At 36.2% G+C, this 19,165-nt stretch overlaps 1 protein-coding gene across 1 annotated transcript in view; it reads right to left on the bottom strand.

The window, feature by feature from the left end:
• Positions 1 to 76: 76 nt before the first annotated feature.
• si:ch211-127i16.2 (probable flavin-containing monoamine oxidase A) overlaps positions 77 to 19,165 on the bottom strand; it is a 58,498-nt gene continuing 39,409 nt past the window's right edge. Inside the window, exons 10-12 of the mRNA XM_017425485.3 lie at positions 16,848 to 16,934; positions 12,311 to 12,411; positions 77 to 5,576 (exon numbers count right to left, since the gene is read on the bottom strand). Coding sequence (XP_017280974.1) covers positions 5,267 to 5,576; positions 12,311 to 12,411; positions 16,848 to 16,934 — 498 coding nt within the window. The 3' untranslated portion in view covers positions 77 to 5,266. The remainder of the gene's footprint in view (positions 5,577 to 12,310; positions 12,412 to 16,847; positions 16,935 to 19,165) is intronic.

The following is a 19,165-nucleotide window of genomic DNA, read 5'->3' as shown; positions in this document are numbered from 1 at the left end:
TTTTCCAGTGTCTAAAATGAATTAAACATTCGAGCATTTATTTAGTAAACAGTGTAAAGTAAATATTGTTGAATCGATCTCATTCAGTTACCAAGCAGTTTGTGTTGATTGTCAGATCTCTATGCAAAGACAAGTTTTTTTTTTTTACAGAATGACAAACTTTTTTTTCTTCAGGAACTTGAATAATATTGTTTTGTCCAAGGATCATTCAAAAAAAAAATGCCCAGCAACACTATCCTGATAAATCACAGCAAACCTTCAGCTAATTTCTGAAGTCAGACGTGTTTTTTGTAAAGTTTCATTTTAATCCTACCACCAACCTTTCATGACTGAAAATGTAAAAAATAAATAAATAAGGGCTGAAACTTTTCGGGACAGCTGTAAATTCAAGTTTTCTGACATTACAACACCTTTGTATCATCATTTTTTCAGGCTTTAAAGCTTCTTTTAAAAAAATGCTTTCAATTGATTTTGAAGGGGACTGAAAGGTCCATCAACAGCCTACTTCTTTCATCTCCCAATTATTTTAAGTTGCTTTAGTTGAAGAATAAAAACTACAAGAGTCCAAATATCAACCAATTAAGTAGCCATTTTAAAGAAGCTAGCAGCTAAACTTTATCCCTCAGCACGTGGAGCTTATTAACTCTCCACCTGCCCATCATTGTTGTTTCTACCTGCACCAATGTCACCTTTTCAGTCAATGTTAGACTTAACACAAACCAAGTCTGAGTTTTTAAAAGTTCCTGAATATAAACATAATAAAGCAATGAACCTGTTAATATTATAGTCTAAAAATGGTTGGTTGTTGCTCCAGGAGTAAATATTGGATTCAGATCTTGTTGTTCTGACATCCTCATGGCAAAACAAGTTGTTTTTCAGTGGCTCAACATCCTCAGATTACACTGCATTCTCTGCAGGACAAGTCTGCAGCAGCTGGCCTTCGTTAAAGAACTCTCGGCAAGTTTGCTAATGAGTGTAAAGATGATATCTACACACAGCTAAGCTGAGATATTCCGCCTGCAGCTATTTAAAAGGGAGTTTTACCATTAACCAATAGCTTTATTTTGCTTCTGCAGTGCTGTAGTTTAAATTTATTATTGCTCATAAACTCAGTCTGTTGGTTTTCTGCTTTGTATGGCTGAAAGTCACCGTTCTTGATGCCAGATTGTTGAGGCATTATTGTAGCTGTGTGCAGCTGCAGTTTGAGATGGTGTGTGATTTTATATCTGGATTGTATTTTGTCGGAATTTATTCGAACACCTTGCAGCATGGTGATTTATTCTCACCTGGGTGTTATTGGACATCTTTGTTTCTTATTGGTCTGTTTTATTTGATTTTCAAGCATTGTACTTGTGAAAACAATGCACTTTGTTGGATTTTTGACTGACTTAGCCTTGACTGTCTTAAAGGAAACAATAAAGCAGAGAAAGCTTTAGAGTCACACTGATGTTCAGTGATCAGTACATGATGGAAGGGGTGCTTTTAGTCAACTGTTTTATCAAGTTATTCAAAAGAATGAAACGAGTACTTCTTGAAGGGATGAATGTCCCCCTGCCGCCTTGAGGGCTGTGATAGATGTACATCTAGTGATTACTTTCTAGGAGTTTTAACAAAATCCATTCATAAAATCATAAGATATTTGGCTAACAGACAATTACATGATCATCTCGTTCATGGCGGTGAGTGATATCTGTCCAAGATAAAATAAAAAAGGATTTAAAAGTATGTTTAAACCTAGACTTGATGAGACAAGTTGAGGCATGTACAGTAATAATAAAGCCATGTGGGTGGTCTGCTGCAGCTATTGTTGGCTTAATACAGTCATTTCTCAAGCCATACTTTCACTGATTGTATTGGATAGTGTGGACTAGGTTTGCACAAGGAAGGAGCATGAGAACAAGAGTAATAATGATAATGAAAATAATGATGATGATGATTTATGTCTTTGGTTCTGCTTTTTAACAGTAACAGACTGTTAAATGAGTAAAGTGCTACATTGGCAAAGCATATTGAAAAGTTTTAAATTTTGTTACATCATACAAAGCAAAAATGCATGTGTCAAAGTTTGTGTTAAAAAATGACTTAGCTACTACTACACCAAATTTGAGCTCATTATCTGTAAAATTGGCTGAGTTATTTGGATGTTTTTGTTTGCTTAGGTCGCTTTGCTAAGGCAGACATCTTGAACAGGGTCGACTCTAAAAGTTAATCAGTTCTAGAAGTTCTAACAGTTTCATTAAAATCCGTTCATTGGTTCGTGATATATTTTTCTAACAGCAACAGGAGAACAAATGCATGCATGCACACAGACAAGCAAAAAGAACGTAGTGCTCCTCCATTACCTCTGGTGGCAGGCGGTAAATATTTTGCTCATCTAACTGGACTTCACACAGGCCTCTTTGAAGAGCTAACATTTGCTCTAAATAGACTAAACTTATTTCTTGTCTGCTGGTGTTACATGATATTGACTTTCTGTCCTTGTTGGTCAAAGCGTTTTGAGAATGCAGAGAAGACAATTCTCCACAATATATGGTCTTACTACCAGAAATAAGCAAATGCTGACCACTCACTTGTGGATTTAAACTTTACACTTAAGCAAATTAAAAGATACTTGCATTTTAACAACTGCTGCTAAGAAAACCACTTCAAAAAAGGACGAAGATAACAATTTTATAATTAAAATAAGAAAGACAACTCAGTTCTAAAAGGTACTTACATGTTACATTTGCATATAGGGTTATGGTGCATGGAGACTACTATATATTGTGTCTAATACACCATGAAAAAGTAATAGGGATTTTTTAATTTAATTTTATTTTTCTATATTAAGCGATTTAACATATGTTTGTACAACACTATAAAATAGAGAGTTTAAACAAAAAATTGATTTAATTAAATTTAATGTAGAAAAAAAGGTACTTCATCCATTTTGGAAAGACTGCAAAAACAATACTCAGTTCACATTTCAGAATAATAGATATAAATATAGTACAATAGCAAGAAAAAAGGGGATCTAGTTTAGCTCTGTAAAATGAGTTGTTTATGGTCACAAACGCTGATTACGCTGCACTGCAAAGTATGAATTTTTAAAGTCGATGCTGCTGCCTGAAGGCAAACACGAACACAAGTGCTCTGGCAGTTGTTTACAGAGCCTACAGTAATTACAGCAACATTACTTAGAGACTTTACTGGAGATCTTTCACCGGACATAAAAACGCACATACACACACTTAAAGACTGTGTGGAGTGTGAGTGCAGAAAAATGCTAAACTGTCTCCTTTGTTTCGAACTCGTGTAGCATATCTTGCACTCTGAAACTGTCACGGTATGAAAAATTCATAATTGCATTTTCTCCCATCTGCAGAGCATCAAAGTATCAACGAAACAATCTCACTTTAGGAATTGTTATGAAACCTTATATCTTTTTCTGTATTTTTATGACTTGGGGCGATGGTGGCGATGTTATGTGCTTCCTTTCACAGTGAAATGAGCAAAGATTTAAAGTCTGAAAAAAAACTTTTAAACAGTCAGATTTTATTCATTTCATTGTGGTTTACAGAAATTCACCCTTTGACTCTTCACTTTTCGGTACATATTGTTTTCCATTTATTCCTTCGCTGTTTATCATTTGATTTATATCATGCTAAAACTGATCTGTCACCCAGAACATTAAAAAAAAGTAGTTCAGATCTTTTCAAGCACAGTTCTGTAGAAAGGCTACAAACAATCAATATCTTACCTGTTGTAGATAGCTCTTTGAACAGCCTCTGTGTAGAGAAATGGAGTTTAATTTTGATGGATTGACAAGATTATGGCTAGTCCAAGTAAGGCCAAGAGAGGATTGGATTGGATTTAAAAATGTGCTGACAAGCTCCAAAGTTTCTGAGACTGAAGAGACAAAACTAGAGCTTTTTGGCTTTAGTCACATCAGCTGTGTTATTCTGATTTTTATGACAGGATACCAACAAATCGACCCATATCTGTAAATTTTATGGCTTATTTGAACGTGGAATTAGCAGTAGCAGCAAGTTGTAGCACTTCTACTGCAAGTATTTCTATCAGAGATATAATTCCGCCAGAATAATCATCTTTTGGTAAATTTATGTCAATGTAAAGTTTTAGAAAACAGGGTTTGCATGAATCACTGTGACATTTTGAGATTAGAGTTGTTTTATAACGCCAGCAATACACGTTGGAACCGACCCTTCTCAGACCAGTTCTTAGTTTATCAATCTGGTCAGAAATAGACACCCATTTCTCTAAACGGGGTCAGTCAAATAAGTAAAATAGGTTAAATATTGTTTTTAACTTTTCCACAAATCTCTGCTTCGAAAGATCTGAACTTTCCCTTTAGTAGAGACACACGTAAGATGCACCCAACAGTTAATGCATGCAGAAATTTGACTTTTCACCATTTCATACTGATAATGTATTCAGCTTTGAAACTACAAGTGGAACGAATAGTATGAGTAAAAGAATAGCAACCAACAAAGCAAGTTGCCAGCATCCCAGATGGTATAATCATCACATGGATGTTTTGAGTATGCTAAGATGAGAGAACCTCCTATTGGGGTCAAATTTTGTGAACTTTATAAATTATTACATTTAGTTTGTGCCAAAACATTTCTTATTAGCTAAAAAGAGCAGTTACTAAATGTGCAAAAACCTCAAACATGTTCAGTTTTGTTGGCTAAGTTTTAGTTTATTGGCTTAAATCAAACCAGAGAAAAATGAGCGCTTGATTCAGTGCAAGCCAGCGATGACAGACAAATAGCGTCGATGGAAGCACAGACAGCTACACCGTGATTAGTGGGCTTTTGAGGTACTCTCTAGAGGAGACATAAGGGCTGACAAAAATCCTTTCAATCGACTGTGCAATCTAGTGATATTGATTAAATCACTTAGTCCAGGGTGTTATCATTGTCTGCTTGCTTCATCCGCCTTACAGTCATTCAGATATTTGTTGGTGTTTTGAGGAAGAACAAATGTGCTCGTGGCGCTGCTCCAAGCCTTTCATGCAGGTTTTATGGCAATCTGGGAAACCGTGTAAGGCATAAAAGCTCTGTTTTCTCCCTACAAACCTGTTTAAACTCTACTTGACCACTTTGAAGCCCGGGGCTTTTAGGATGAATCACATCAACTCAATCACACTGGAAAAAATTCTGAGAGGGGGAAAAAAAACACTAAGGATTTCCTGTATGCGTTCAAACTTTTGTAGTCAAATCCATTCAGCTGAATCATTTGTTTTGCAGTATATTGTGCCTGCTTAAAGAATCGTATTGGTCAAGTAAGTTTTGATCTTCATCAGTACATCATGACGTCGAGACAGGAGGAGAACAGCACTGATGGTCAGCGTTGTCATCACTACAGATTTTCTGATGAACAGACACATGAGTTTAGAGGATGATTGTCTCCTGGTGATTTGATTCTGCTGCAGAACTTCCTGCTCCTCTGCTGTCAGAACCACGTGGCAGACTTCAGCCAACACCTCCAGAGCTGCTCGCTGGCCTGCTTGAACAGCGCCGCTCATGTAGCCGCACCACTGCGTGGCTGTCTCTGTGCCAGACCAGTGAATCCTGTAGGTCCAGAAAATCAGCCACTTTAATGTTGCTTTTGTCCATGCAATATCAGCACATTCACTGATAGAAATATTGGCATTCCTGAATTATAAATCCACATTTTAGACCATCATCATGAACAGTTATTGTAAAATAATTCTATCAAATGTGCTGAGGGCATCAGGAATGCTTTTAATAAACAATAAACAAAGAACTATAAGAATTGTTTAAAATAAAAGGCCTATCATTTCTGAATTAAATGCATGCAGGTACATCTTAACAGCCCACTCAGCCCACATCTTGCAGTCACAGTCACCATATTTCTTCTTCCCATGTTGTTTTATGCACATACTGTGCAATCTGTTGGTGCACAGTATGGCTGTCAACTAGTACCACAGTATATTTTAGCTTGGCTTAAAAATGACTGAGTAATTGCCAATTTCACCAAAAAGGGCATATTAGGAGTAAGCAATACACACATGAAGCTAATTTGAACGCTATTGCATAGACATATACACCCTACTGAACCACTAAATACTGATTAACTGCATCACTAAACCAGGCAAGACTTTTCACATCATTTTATGACACACATTTCGACTTTACAACACATGAGCAATCAAAGAGTTTGAATGGGCACATACATAGAGTAGTGTGCTGTAATGGTATTCTGAGTCATCAAACAGATGATGCTCTGTAACATGTAAATGGGATTACGAATAGAGTATTCTTCCTAAAACCCAGTTGTGTGAATACAGATTCAGAATTGTTTTGCTTTTTTGACCTTGATCAATAAAAAGATAACGAATGCAAACTTTGCTTTTACAAAGTACACTTATGATGAAGTTCCTTAAAAAAAAACAAGAGTTTCTTTCAGGTATAGGCTTTAACTTTGACCTTAGAAAACTTTGTGTTGGTTCTTGAGGTCCATGTATTGGATCCTCATGCTCAACAAATTAGGTTAAGTCAGTTCAGCCCTGTAGGGCTTGCTCACTAGAAAAGCACAATAAATATGTCTTCTCTCATTTACTTTTCTTCCGCTCCAGTTTTTTTTTAATCTAACAAGACAAGATTTCGTACTGCTCAGGTTGAATGTCAACATCGGTGTGCATCATGTGCAACAGATGTTTACATGGTGTCAGCCTCAGCTAGACTTGGCAGTCGGCAGGACTTTGTCATTGGGATGTAATAACATTTATAACTTGACTTTATAACAAATATTTTAACCCTGGAAAAACATTGGAAAAAGAAGCATTGAGGTCAAAAAGTGACCAATTCCCAAGAGGTAGGAGTCAAGGCTGTGCAGAGGTAAAAAAGATGCAGGAGCCAGTTTATGATTTCTGTCAGTGGCTGCAGTTGTCCTGCTGGGCTTCCATGGTGCAAATTTTACCATCTACCTTCCTTTGCAAGGGTCTACTTCGAACTCTTTGCAGACAGTTGTACGCATCTCAAAACATCCGGAAGAATTAAAAACACGCACATACCGGATGATGCACCGTTCAAAACATTTGCATTAGCCAAACACTTATCATTTACTGTATATATTTTTAATTAATCCACTAAGGTGTTCTGTTACCGCACTGAAAGTAAAAAGTCCTTTTACTACAAATTATTTTAATTGAAATTCTAATTGTATGGGAACATCCTTCACCTTTGTCCTTCTCCTCACCTCCCAGTTGCCATCAGACAGAAAGGTTTTTTCTTTATGAACAAGGTTCTGTTCAAGGTTTCTGAGAGCTAAAAGAAAAAATTGGAATGGGTCTTTTTTTTTCTTGCAGTCACAGTCACCATATTTCTTCTTCCAAAGGTCTCAGACCTTGGCATTTGTGGAATATCTTTCTCTTTTTTAATTGCTGTTAGTCCCTCCAGGTAAAAATTAATAAGAACCTTTTTAATTAATTAAAAAGCACCTAAAATTGTGTGGTACCATCTATTTCTATACTGGCTCTCCACTGTTGAAAAAGATCATTTCCTTTTCTCTTTGTTTGTCTCAGCTCAGAATGTATGCTGTGTTTTGATTATATCTAGTGCTCCATATGTGCTTTTTCTGTTATCTTGTGCAGCAAGTTTTACAGTATTTTATGATTTTTCTGTGAAGTACTTGTAATTAAAATACTACACAAATAAATATGGTATTATAATGAAACTAGCAAACCTTGAAGGAATACACGTTGCCTGCTGCATTGCACGCTAAAGTTTTAAACAAAGATCTTGCATGATCTGATAATATGTGTTGTTTATGACTCTCAGCACCCCAAATTTTAGCTGAAGATATTTAAAATTTAAGACTTTAAGGATCCCACAGTGGAGAAAGTTAATATATGTAAACTTTACTGACTTAAAGCCTTTTGTGTGTTAACTAAGATTGATTAGCTATCCAAAAATTAAGTTGCAGATGTACATCCAATGGTTACTTTCTGAGAGCTCCATTCAAATCTGTCTAGTGGTTCAAGAAATATTTTGTTAATGAGACAAACTGGGTTGACTTCCACAGTCAATATCAAAGTTCTTAAAATAATATCTTGCACAATCTATTTTGGATGACTTTCAGCTGCGATCACAGCAAATTAGAGCTCAATATTTGTAAAAATGACAGTTTCAGTATTTGCTAATGTTGATTAGCTTTGGTGGATATCTTGAATTGGGTCGACTCCAAAGGTTAATCAGTTACAGACATAAATCCACTGATAACTCAGAGGTTCATTTAAATCCATCCACTTGTTCCTAAGTTATTTTGCTAACAGACAAAATCAAGCACACATGAACACAAGCAATTACATGAGAGGTGGACAATAATTAAAAGAAGAACCCAAATACAGGTAATATAACACCATGAACGATAACAACAGAAACATCTTCTCTGATCATTTTAAACAATTAAACTGTTACAAAAAACCTTGAAGTTGTCCTTTTCTTTCCAATTACAAATGCTGTTAAAAAGTACTAAATGACAGAACTCTTCACCCTGCCATAGAGAGCCAAAGTATTAACATGTTTATTTGTGTGGATGGATGTTTATTATAAACTCCATTTCTGTTTGATTCAATCAAAACCAAAAGTGTTTTATGGAATGAGCTTCAAGTCTATTTTAGCAGATATTACTGAACAACTGTAAAGCAAACATTTTCCTTTCAAAGGTCATTTTACTGAAGATCAACATTTTCTACCACCTACAAAAACAAAAGATGAAAAGGAAAAGCAGTCGTTTGGAATGCTAGTGGTTCTGCGAGCCTCGAGGCAGTAACATGCTAATTCAAGCTGCACTTTGGCTAACGTCTTTGTTGGATATGACTTGATACTTTAGTCTTATAAAGATATTTTTATATATATTCCAGGTTTTTCCTCACCTCTTGAAAACGGACGTATGAGTCAGTTAAGTACCCTGACACTTGCTTGGTATTAATTTGTAAAAAAAAAAACTGTGGAAATGCCAGGCTGTTCGTGTTGGCCTCCCTGAGAGTAACTACAGCTGATTGTACATGATGAAGATGTGATGCGTGTTTCTTCGGAGAACAGCAAAAGATCCGGTTTAAAATAGTTTTGGTTCATCCCTTGAGTTTAGAAGCCTTTTATGCCTCAATGATTTATAGCTCAGAGTAAAATGACCTAACAAAGAAGAAAACTGAAAATGGTTGAGTGCTGGACAGAAAATGAGTACATAAGCAGCCAATATCCAAATCAAAACTTTAAAAGCCCTTAGGAAAATCTTTGAAGCTATTGATCAAAGCTACTACTACTGGTTACAGGAACGTCAGGTTGTTTGGAAGCAAACTTTAAAGAAATAAAGAATGACTCAAGACTTTCACATTGTCCTTCATTCATATTTCACTGGACAGATTAATGCTGATGAATGCACCAAACCACCACACTTGCATTTTGGATTCTCTGAACCTGCACCAGCCCTCACTAGTGTCCACCAAACAGCAACCAAGAAAGGCTTCCCCACAGCACCTTTGCACTGGCCAACATTCCTGATGATTAATTTATACTTTCTGAACAGGGAGTTGAAGGTCTCAGCAGCAAACCGGTTTGCTCCAATGTTGGCAAAGAGCTGGGAGTCAATAAATGGCACTGATGGATGCTATAAGAATTTCAACATGTATCAGATCAGTAAAATAACAGAACAGCAAAGTAAATAAAGAGCCAATGTGTGCCGAAAGTGCTGTCAGACCATTTAAATAATAACACTAACAAGAGACTTCACCAATAGAATCTGTAAGAGCTTGAAGCCTGACTGAAATGCCAACAAGCTTGGTGATGATAACACAATCGGTCTACGCTGAAAGGTGAAATGCATTTTAAATCTTATTAATAAGTCCTCCGGAATAGTTGCCAAAGTTACTGTCAATCAAGTACAACTGCATGTACATAATTATACATTAGCTTTAGGGAGCTTTATATGAGATTTACTGAGCAGTTGAAGTCAAATAAACCAAAAGAAAAAAAAGATGTACACATTTTGTAAAAAAAGAAACTATATAAAATAACAAGTATACAAAATATACCAACTTAAAAGCAAACCTTTTTCAATGAGCTTATATTTTGCATTACTGGTTTAGTGGTTTGTTTGTTTTTGTAAACTTTTACCACTTTTATTTTGCCTATGGAAACTACTCAGCAAAATGAATAAATATGGGTTTCCCCTAATTTGCAGATCAACTCATCCTGAAGGCTGAATCCCATTCTCTAGTATATCACATTGCCTCCCCCTTGGCCCTTAATTTGAGTCACAAAGTGTAGTCATTATAATATTCAAACAGGAAATATGACACCTCTTTATAAATCTGACACACGATCAACTGTCATCAAGTTCTTTTGCTTAAACAAACACAAAGTGTTTTTGCCAGAGTTCCAACGAGTGTCAATATTAGTTACCAAGCTTGCTGCAGACATCTGTACACAATGCTAAAGTGTCACTTTTGTTAAGAAGGATTGATGATAATACAAAACGTAAAACATTGGAATACACCAACCTGGATAGTGTGAGGGTTTTTCTCACAAAACAATATTTTTAATATTTTAAAAGTCTCCCTGTAGCACAAGCAGCCCCTAAAAACAAATCTCAAGAGTCTTTTATAAAGGAATGTTTTTTGCAAAAAGGTAAAAGTTTTTTTGTGTTTCAACCTTGCATCCACGCAAAAACATTGTTTTAGGAAACCAAAAATGGTATTTTTTTGAAAACTTCCTGAATCAGCAACCTTGCATTTTTGTGTAGATATAGTGATATTTTTAGAAATAACAAATAAAAAAAATTGCTTTGAAAAATAATGCACTTCCATGTGGAAGACATATCACTTTAAAGGGTCAGATAGCCCTAACACTTCAGCCTCCCTCTACATTACAAACAGAACTGAAACAACCCTGCACCCCATTATGAATGCACAAAACATAAGGTTATGGCTGAGGGGTATGGGGAAGGAGTGAATTGGGATTCAGCTTCTTTTTTCTTTTTTTTAACTAAATTACATTCAATTTTCACACATATAAACCACGATTAAGTTCATTTTAACTAATTAACAGTTTATGCTAAAGGGCAAAACTAAACCTTGTATCTCATAGTTACCCCCTCCAATCCCTATGCACAGCCTCAATGGATGCAGAGAAAGCTATTACTGCAGGCTCTGATACAAAAGCCAACAAAGTTGTTGAGTTCTGAGCAATCTTTTCAATATTCTTGGCAGATTTATGGCTAAAAACTGTTGTTGCTGATCCTGACATGACCTAGTTGTATTAAACAATAAACACATAGATGGATTCCTAATCCTAAGGTCAAGTTTAATGGAAAGCTGTTCTCTAATTGGTCAGGTGATTATGATGATCATTTGTCTAACAAATGTAAAAAAATGGAAAAAAAGGACTAAAGAATCTGCAGTGCACCTATAATGGGCTCTAAGCTCAAGGTCACTGTAAACCAAGGATTGGCTATCTTCTCTTCAACTCTTTCCATGAACATCTTGCACTCTGATCAGTTAAGCTTATTATGCCCATTTAAAAATAAATCACCACAGTAGTCAAAAGTTAGATACTAATAACCTTAAATATAAAATCTAAGAGCTAACATTATATTTTTTATGTAAATAAATACAATTTGCTCAAAGCACCTGCAGCATTGTTTTATTGTCTTTTTTTCTTATGCTCGATGTGTGTCAAGGTCATAGCGCACCCTTGGGAATCCATTACCGATATGGGGAAGGAATGTAGAAAAGGGCTGGCATTCCCTTGCTGCTGTTCGAGTCACGTCATGTAATGAGCTTCCCCCCCTGCTCCCCGTGGACTCGATGTCATTATGGAAATGCAATTCCTGAATCCTTGTGCATCATTGTACAGGCTATTAGAAATGGATTGTAGGACATTTTCTTAAGAGAATGCACCTCCTGATGACCTCTTGCCATTTCTTTTAGTACTGGACTAATAGATTTATACATTAAAAGGCACCTTCATGATTTATTTCAATGATTTACAGGCACTGGGTGAATGTGAGTAATATCTCGGTGGAAGAGAGAGGTATAAACATTGTTTCTGTGGTATAAAAATAGAATGCACATCCAGTAAATAGTCAGTGTTTCTCAGCCGGTCGTTGAGAAAAGAATGAGGGTGCTCATTAAACACTAAAGTCCTAAGTTTAGTTTTTTTTAAAAATTACTCACTTGAAAGATTTAGAACTGCTACAAAGGTTAACAAGACTGTATAATTTACATGGTGAGAATGCAAAGGACAGGGGAATGAGTTTTTGTCATCAACGGAGTAATTACCTGCCACATGGCTTCCTCAGGCTGGGGTGGTAATATGTTAGCAGCCCTGGTGCCATGACATTGACAGGGCAGCCACCACTATAGTCCTCCTTAGCCCAGTCCTTGAAAGCAAAAAAGACAAAAAAAAAAATTTAAAAAGCAAAATGGCAATTACTCATGGAGTAATAAATGATAGATACTACTGTAAATTCTAATACTGTAAATTCCACCCTCTGCCAAAATGGAGACAGCTGCCCTTCTGCCTACATCCCACCCATTCAACCCAAACATCCCCATTAAATAGGCTTCCATTCATTTTTCATTTTGATCCTGGAGAGGCTTTTGACATAAAACTGGCAGCTCTCCTCCTACAGAACTGAATATAAAAAACACAAAAGACAGTCAAAGGTTAAAAGAATGCACTGGTAAAACTAAACCTGTTACAGTATATTGATCAAACCAAATTAAATAATTAAAAAGAAATAGCCATGTCGAATCAGGTTAATGCCAATCGTTAATTAAAGGCTGAAAGAATGCATATTGCCCGTAAACTCTTGGGCTAAGATCATCTTACGTTGAAAAATGATAGAGTTCTAGCTGTTCTGTTTGGGTCAAATCTAAATAACTTCAAGTACAATTTCATGAATTATTGCTAGATGTGATACTACCAAACCAAATTTTGGCTCAATATTTGACATATTTATAACCATTTGTGTGTTTAAGGTCAGATGGCTGTGGCAGCCATCTTGAATTGGCTTGATTCCAAAGGTTATTCAGTTGTAGCAGTTTCCTGGAAGTTTATTAAATCTGTCCATGGTACATGAGATAAAAGTAATTTTAACATAAACTTTATTGATCCTGCAGTGGATAAAGTTAATCTGTGTAAAACTGAGTGAATTATAGCCATTTTTGATAAGATTGATTAGCTGTGGCAGCCATCTTGAATTGGGTTGACTATAAAAGGTAAATCAGTTGTAGATGTACATTCAGTGATTACTTTCTGACAGTTTCATTAAAATCCGCCTTGTGGTTCATGAGATATTTTGCTAACAGACAAACAAACAGAGGCACACAGACAAGAGCAATTAAATGCTTGCAGCTTTGAATAAAACATTATTTTTTTAAGTTTTAGTAATTGTTCCACACTCCCACACTGTGATGTGACCCAGGATTCAATGACACTTTCACATCAAAACTGCTGAGGGTCAGAGGAGTTAAACTGACCTTCGAAACACTCCAAAAACAAGTAGATTGCCTTTTTGTATTTTTTTTTAGCTGTGTTGTTTCCACTTTTAGGACCGAACAGGAAGAAAGTGCGAAATGAAAATATAAAAGGGTGTAAGCGTTTGCAAGAAAGACAGATAAAATTAGAGGGTTAGAGCTGAGGAATGAGAAATCTAAGACAGAAGAAATGAGTGAGGGGGAAGACGGGTCTAAATCAGGCTGCGATAAAGAGACAGATGAAGACAGGAAAACAGATGGCCCTGCAGCAGGATTTTATGCCATATCTTTGTTTGACGGCTTTATTAACTCCAGTGCATCAGCGCACCAAGGTAAAATGCAAAATCTTTCATATATTTTTAATGTTTCCGTTATTCCAAAGCATTCCAAAGCAGAGTTAGAAATGTGCATTTGCTCTGTTTGTGGGTATGATCAATCATTTTTTTTACCCAAGCTGTTTGCTGATTTCTTTTTCCTATTTTTAATGGTATACTGAAAATTCAGAATTGATGCAACAGACATTTCCTGCAACATAACAACACAGCAAAAAGAACCTTTAAACCAATTGCTCCAATTATTGACTGCAGCTTGAACTGTGAAGAATCCAGCTGTTAAAGAGTAGTGAATTAGACACATTTGAAGCACTCTGCTGCACAGCTTGAACACTCTGTCTGTGTTGTGCTCAACGTAAAGCTGCTCAGATATGACTTTATAGGTCATGTATAGAGTTGGTATATATTTTCCTGCAGTCATTTAAAAAAAGGTGAGAAAATGCATTGCATTACAAAGAGAAAATGGTAAAACTGCAAAATTGTTTTTGTGAGTTATGTTACTGAATTCATTGAGCAATAAAAAAAACTGGTTATTTAAAGGCCTACACTAGTATGTGTTGGAAATAATTCTCAGCTACTATTACACCAAATTTCAGCATATCTGCAAATTTGACAGGGTTGTAGCCATTCTGTGTTTGCTAGAGTCGATTAACTGTGGCAGCCATCTTGAATTGAGTTGATACCAAAAGTTAATCAGTTATAGATGCACATCCATTGATTACTTTCAGAGACTTTCATTAAAATCCATTCACTGGTTAAAGAGATATTTTGCTCCAATAATTAATGTCAAGGTTTTAAGTAAATATAGTTGTTCGTGAAATATTTTGCTGACAGATGTAAAAAATACATGCAAACACACAGACGGACAGAGGCAGAGACATTGAAACGCCTGCCTTTTAATGGTGGGTGACAAATATTCCCACAAAGAGCCCTACCATGTTGCCATAAACTGTTACCACCCTCATAAAACGGTTAACCTTGAGGAAACACTGCACTTATTAGATATTTGATAGCTCATTGTAAACTCACTGACGTGAACCTGTAATTTTCCTCTTTAATAGAAAAGTATGAACATTCCTGTGGTCTCGTGTACAGACTGCAGGAATACACAGACAGGAAATTAAAATGATCTCATGAACTTGTAGGTTCCTTCATCTGTATGTTTTATTGCCAACGACATTTGAATAACAGTGATTAAAAAAAGATGCCAAAGAAATCTGATAACAATTTGGCTCCAATAAAATCCAGGCAAATCTTTCTGTCAGCGGCGTAGATTGAATTTATCATCCTTTCTTCACTCAAAGTAATTGTTCTTTAAAGTGATGTTCCCCTTGAGTCTCTTTGTCAGCAAAGTGAAACCATAATATCTCCCTAAATGGTACTGCCTCTGGTTTCCTTCAGGCAGTTTTCCATTGGATCTTGCCTCTCTGCAGCACGGTATATAAAAGGCAGCGGCGGACCCAAAATCATGCATCTGCATGATTAATGTACTGTCTTCCATTCTGTTGATGTTTGCCATACATCATGTAATGAAGCTAAATGGTTATTTTGTTTGTGTGTGACAACATGATTACATTAAGTATAGTACTCCCAGCATGTATTTTTTTCCTCCAATGCAGTAGTAATAGCGGTTGTTTTGTGTGTGCACATAGTGCTGCCCACCCCCTTTTCCCTGCCTATCTGCCATTTGTTCATTCTAAAGCATTACTTATCTGACCAGCATACTTTCTGACCCTCTTACTTTTATTGTGTGGTTTAGTAACTAAGAAATACATGAAACTGTAACAAAAAAAATGAGGATTATTTTGACTGGGGGCAAAGAAAACCAGGGGAAAAGGGGGGGAAAAAAGCATATATAGATTGTAACTACAGAAATAGCATTTTCTATAAAAATGAATGCTGAGTGCTGAATGACATGAAATTTGTTAAGGAAGCTACAACTGAGTTTTAGCAAAAAGCTAAAGAAGCAAAAGTGCAAATGCTGAATCAACACACACTTGTTTTAAAAGTTAAAGAGCATTTTAATTATTAGACTTAACATAATAAAATTTGAATTTGTGTGTGAAGCACGTTAAACTAACTGTTTGAATTCCTGCTGTATGTAGTAGTGGACATTACAAGTAAAATAAAGCAAAAACACTTGAACTACTTTGACTTTTATGTGACAATGAACTGATTTATACTTATTCATAGACACAAATGTGGTCAATGCATGACCACTAATGGAACAGTCATCAGCAGATTTAATTTGAGGATCAAATTGAGATTAATTGCTTTTTATGTCTTTGAACAAATTCAAACCATTTATTTAATATATAAAAAAATTCAAGCAGGTTCATTTTTACAGGCATTGACTCTTCCTGCCTCTTCAACAGAACAGTTATATGGTCACAAAGACGAGTCCCTGTTTAAGCTTCCTCTGGTTGTTCATAAATCACCGATCGAGCTGCCTACATCCTGCAAAGTTGTAAGCTTTAAATAATAAAGCTGGCGTCCTTGAACCAAATGAGATCTGGAGTGTAGCTCAGCAGGGCTGACGTGGAGCACTTTGAGTGCTGTGTCTAAAACGCATGTTGGACGCCTCCCATTTTAAATCTTGTGGACCAGCTAGTTAAACGGACTGCCTGTCATCACCACACCCTTGAGCTGTGATACCATCTTACTCTTTCATTCGTTAAACCGTTACAGCACTGTCGTGATTTCCAAAAAGACAGAACAGCGGCACACTGAACCCTCATGCTATCTCGGTCCTTTCAGAAATCACAACAAGGCGACCAGAGTGTGTGTATCAATATACATATCATATAATCTACAGACAAGAGATAAACAACACAAACAGAAGATTTAACGCTACTATTTTAAATGAATTTCTTTCATTTATCTTTGCAAAGAAATACAGATTTAAAATAATAAATACCAACTACAACCTTGCTGGAAGATAAAGGTTGACTTCAGAACAAAATATTGGACTTTTATTGACAGAGTGTGGCCACTGAAAGACTTACTTTCTCTTCATAATGGATAAACGATGCAGCCTCAGGACCAAGATATTTAACCAGGCTGGAAACCACAGCTTCTCTTCTTTCTCCAGCCTGCAAAACAGAAAACCAGTCCCATGTTGGTACTATCACTCCTCACTCTTATCATTTTAAACTGGAGCAGCAAACTCCTGAAATAGTAAAACATAGTGGGTTTTTTTTCTTGGACTCAGACCCATTGTTGTGCGAACACAAGAGTAAACACCAAGAACTCCCAAAATAGGTAAGCAGGTAGTGAAACGGATGCACCACATGCCTCCTGTTTTACTTTGTCATCATAACTAGCTCGAGTTCCTAAAACAAGATGTGTCCGTCTCTTTGCGTTACACTGATTTTGAATACATAAAAAACTAAAACAAAGAGAAAGACAGTGGTTTTAAAAACTAGATTCGATGCCCAATCAGAGATGTTTAAAAGGCCTATAGTAAACTGCCAGATACTTCATTGAACCCAGTGTGCACTTAATTTTTGACATCCAACATGGCTTTTTAAGTACTGTATCTATTTATTTATTTATCACATTTTGCTCACACAGTGTCTCATTAAATTACTTTCAAAAAGACTAGCATAATTTTCATGAACCCAAGATTAATTACAGCACTGTTGCTGTGAATGTAATTAAACTCCTCTGCAACTTTGAGAGCCAAAGAGTCAGTCTTGCTTTTTTTTTTTTTTGGTTTGCATTTTCTCACAAAATCACTTCATCTGGAATCCTCACCTGTACTTAAGGAATAAATTGTTGATGACTTTGTGTGGACACCGTTCTTTGGACAAGATCGATTGGTATTTTAAAAGATAATATTTTTAAAGCCAAACCTAATGATGAGAAGGTTAATTCAATATGATTAAAATTTAGATGACTGTCTAGATGACAAACTGCATAAAACGCATTTTAATATTTTAAGGCATTGGTTCCCAACCTTTTTTTGGATCATGGACCAGTTCCATACGAAACAACTTTTCCACAGACTACTGGGAAAGGAAGTTGTCCAACAAAGAGTTTTACTCATCTTTGCTTGGGTTAGCTTGTAGGTTTGATAGTACATGAAAAATACTGAGTCCCAGGAAAAAAAAGGAACAAGTGGAAGTGGTCATTTTACAAACTAAAATACCCTGCAGACCATCAACGTGTATTAAAGCAGAACAACATTTGAGATCCCGGAAGTTGAAGTTGAAGAGGTTGAGCAGTGGTGTCCAATCCTGGTCCTGGGGGGGCCACTATCCTGCAGGTTTTAGTTGTTTCCTTGCTCTTCAGCAGGTCTTCAAGTTCTGCAGAATCCTGCTAATCACTCAGTCATTCAAATCAGCTGTGTGGCAGCAGAGAAACATCTAAAACATGCAGGATAGCGTATTTAGATGTTTTAGATGCAGATAGCGCCCCCCACCAGGCCCACCCCTGAGTAAAATACAAACAAAAACCACCTCAGCTTTTTTTTTAGCTGGTATTAGTTCTTTTATATTTACAGGAAAGGTCATGTGACACCACGATTATGTGCAAAAAGGTAGATGAGAATTAAAGCCTCACATCCTGAGTGCACAGCTTGTGGCCCTAAAAATACAACATGGCAGCTTCCATAAACCAGATCTTGCTGGCTTCAGTTCTCAACAATGAAAGAAGATAAGGACACTCAGTCTAGTATTATATTACATATCAATGCTGCAAACCAATATACAAAAATATTAATATAGGTTTTTAAAATTTCTGTGCTGCTCAATACCAAAAGATTCATGAACCAGTACTGATCCTTGACCTAGTGGTTGGGGATCCCTGTTTTAAGAGACACAAAATTGTTTAGGGAAGAGCAGGCAGTCAATTGCAAAGGCCATATCCTGTTTGAAATTCATTTATCTCACTTTTGTTTATTTGTAAACATTATATTATATGGCAGTAGTCATTAACCTGCAGCGCATAAAAAGGAGACTTTCCTTGAGCCTGTTCTTTGATGGCGTTATTAGATCTGAGCAAAAATAAGACACTGACTGCCCTCCTTTCATAGAGCTGGTCAGTCTAGATAAATATGAAATAATCACTGTCATTAGAATGAGAACCACAATCGCAGATCCCATTAGGGCTAACTCCACAGCAGAGCCTCCTCTTGTTAAAACAATGCTGCTTCAATGCCACATTCAACTGTCTGCAGCCATACATGTGTTGATTACTGGAAGTCAGCTATTCATGTTCTGTTTGTTTAACATACATTACATCTTATTTTTATTTGGTACATTATAAGAAGAATTAAAAGTCCTAAACTAGCTAAACTTAGGTCAGGGCAACACTTAAAACT

This window comes from Kryptolebias marmoratus, linkage group LG14, assembly GCF_001649575.2.
Source record: "Kryptolebias marmoratus isolate JLee-2015 linkage group LG14, ASM164957v2, whole genome shotgun sequence".
NCBI classification, from domain to species: Eukaryota; Metazoa; Chordata; class Actinopteri; order Cyprinodontiformes; family Rivulidae; genus Kryptolebias; species Kryptolebias marmoratus.
Note: the sequence above shows the minus strand (reverse complement) of the source record. Positions and strands in the feature narration are given on the sequence as shown.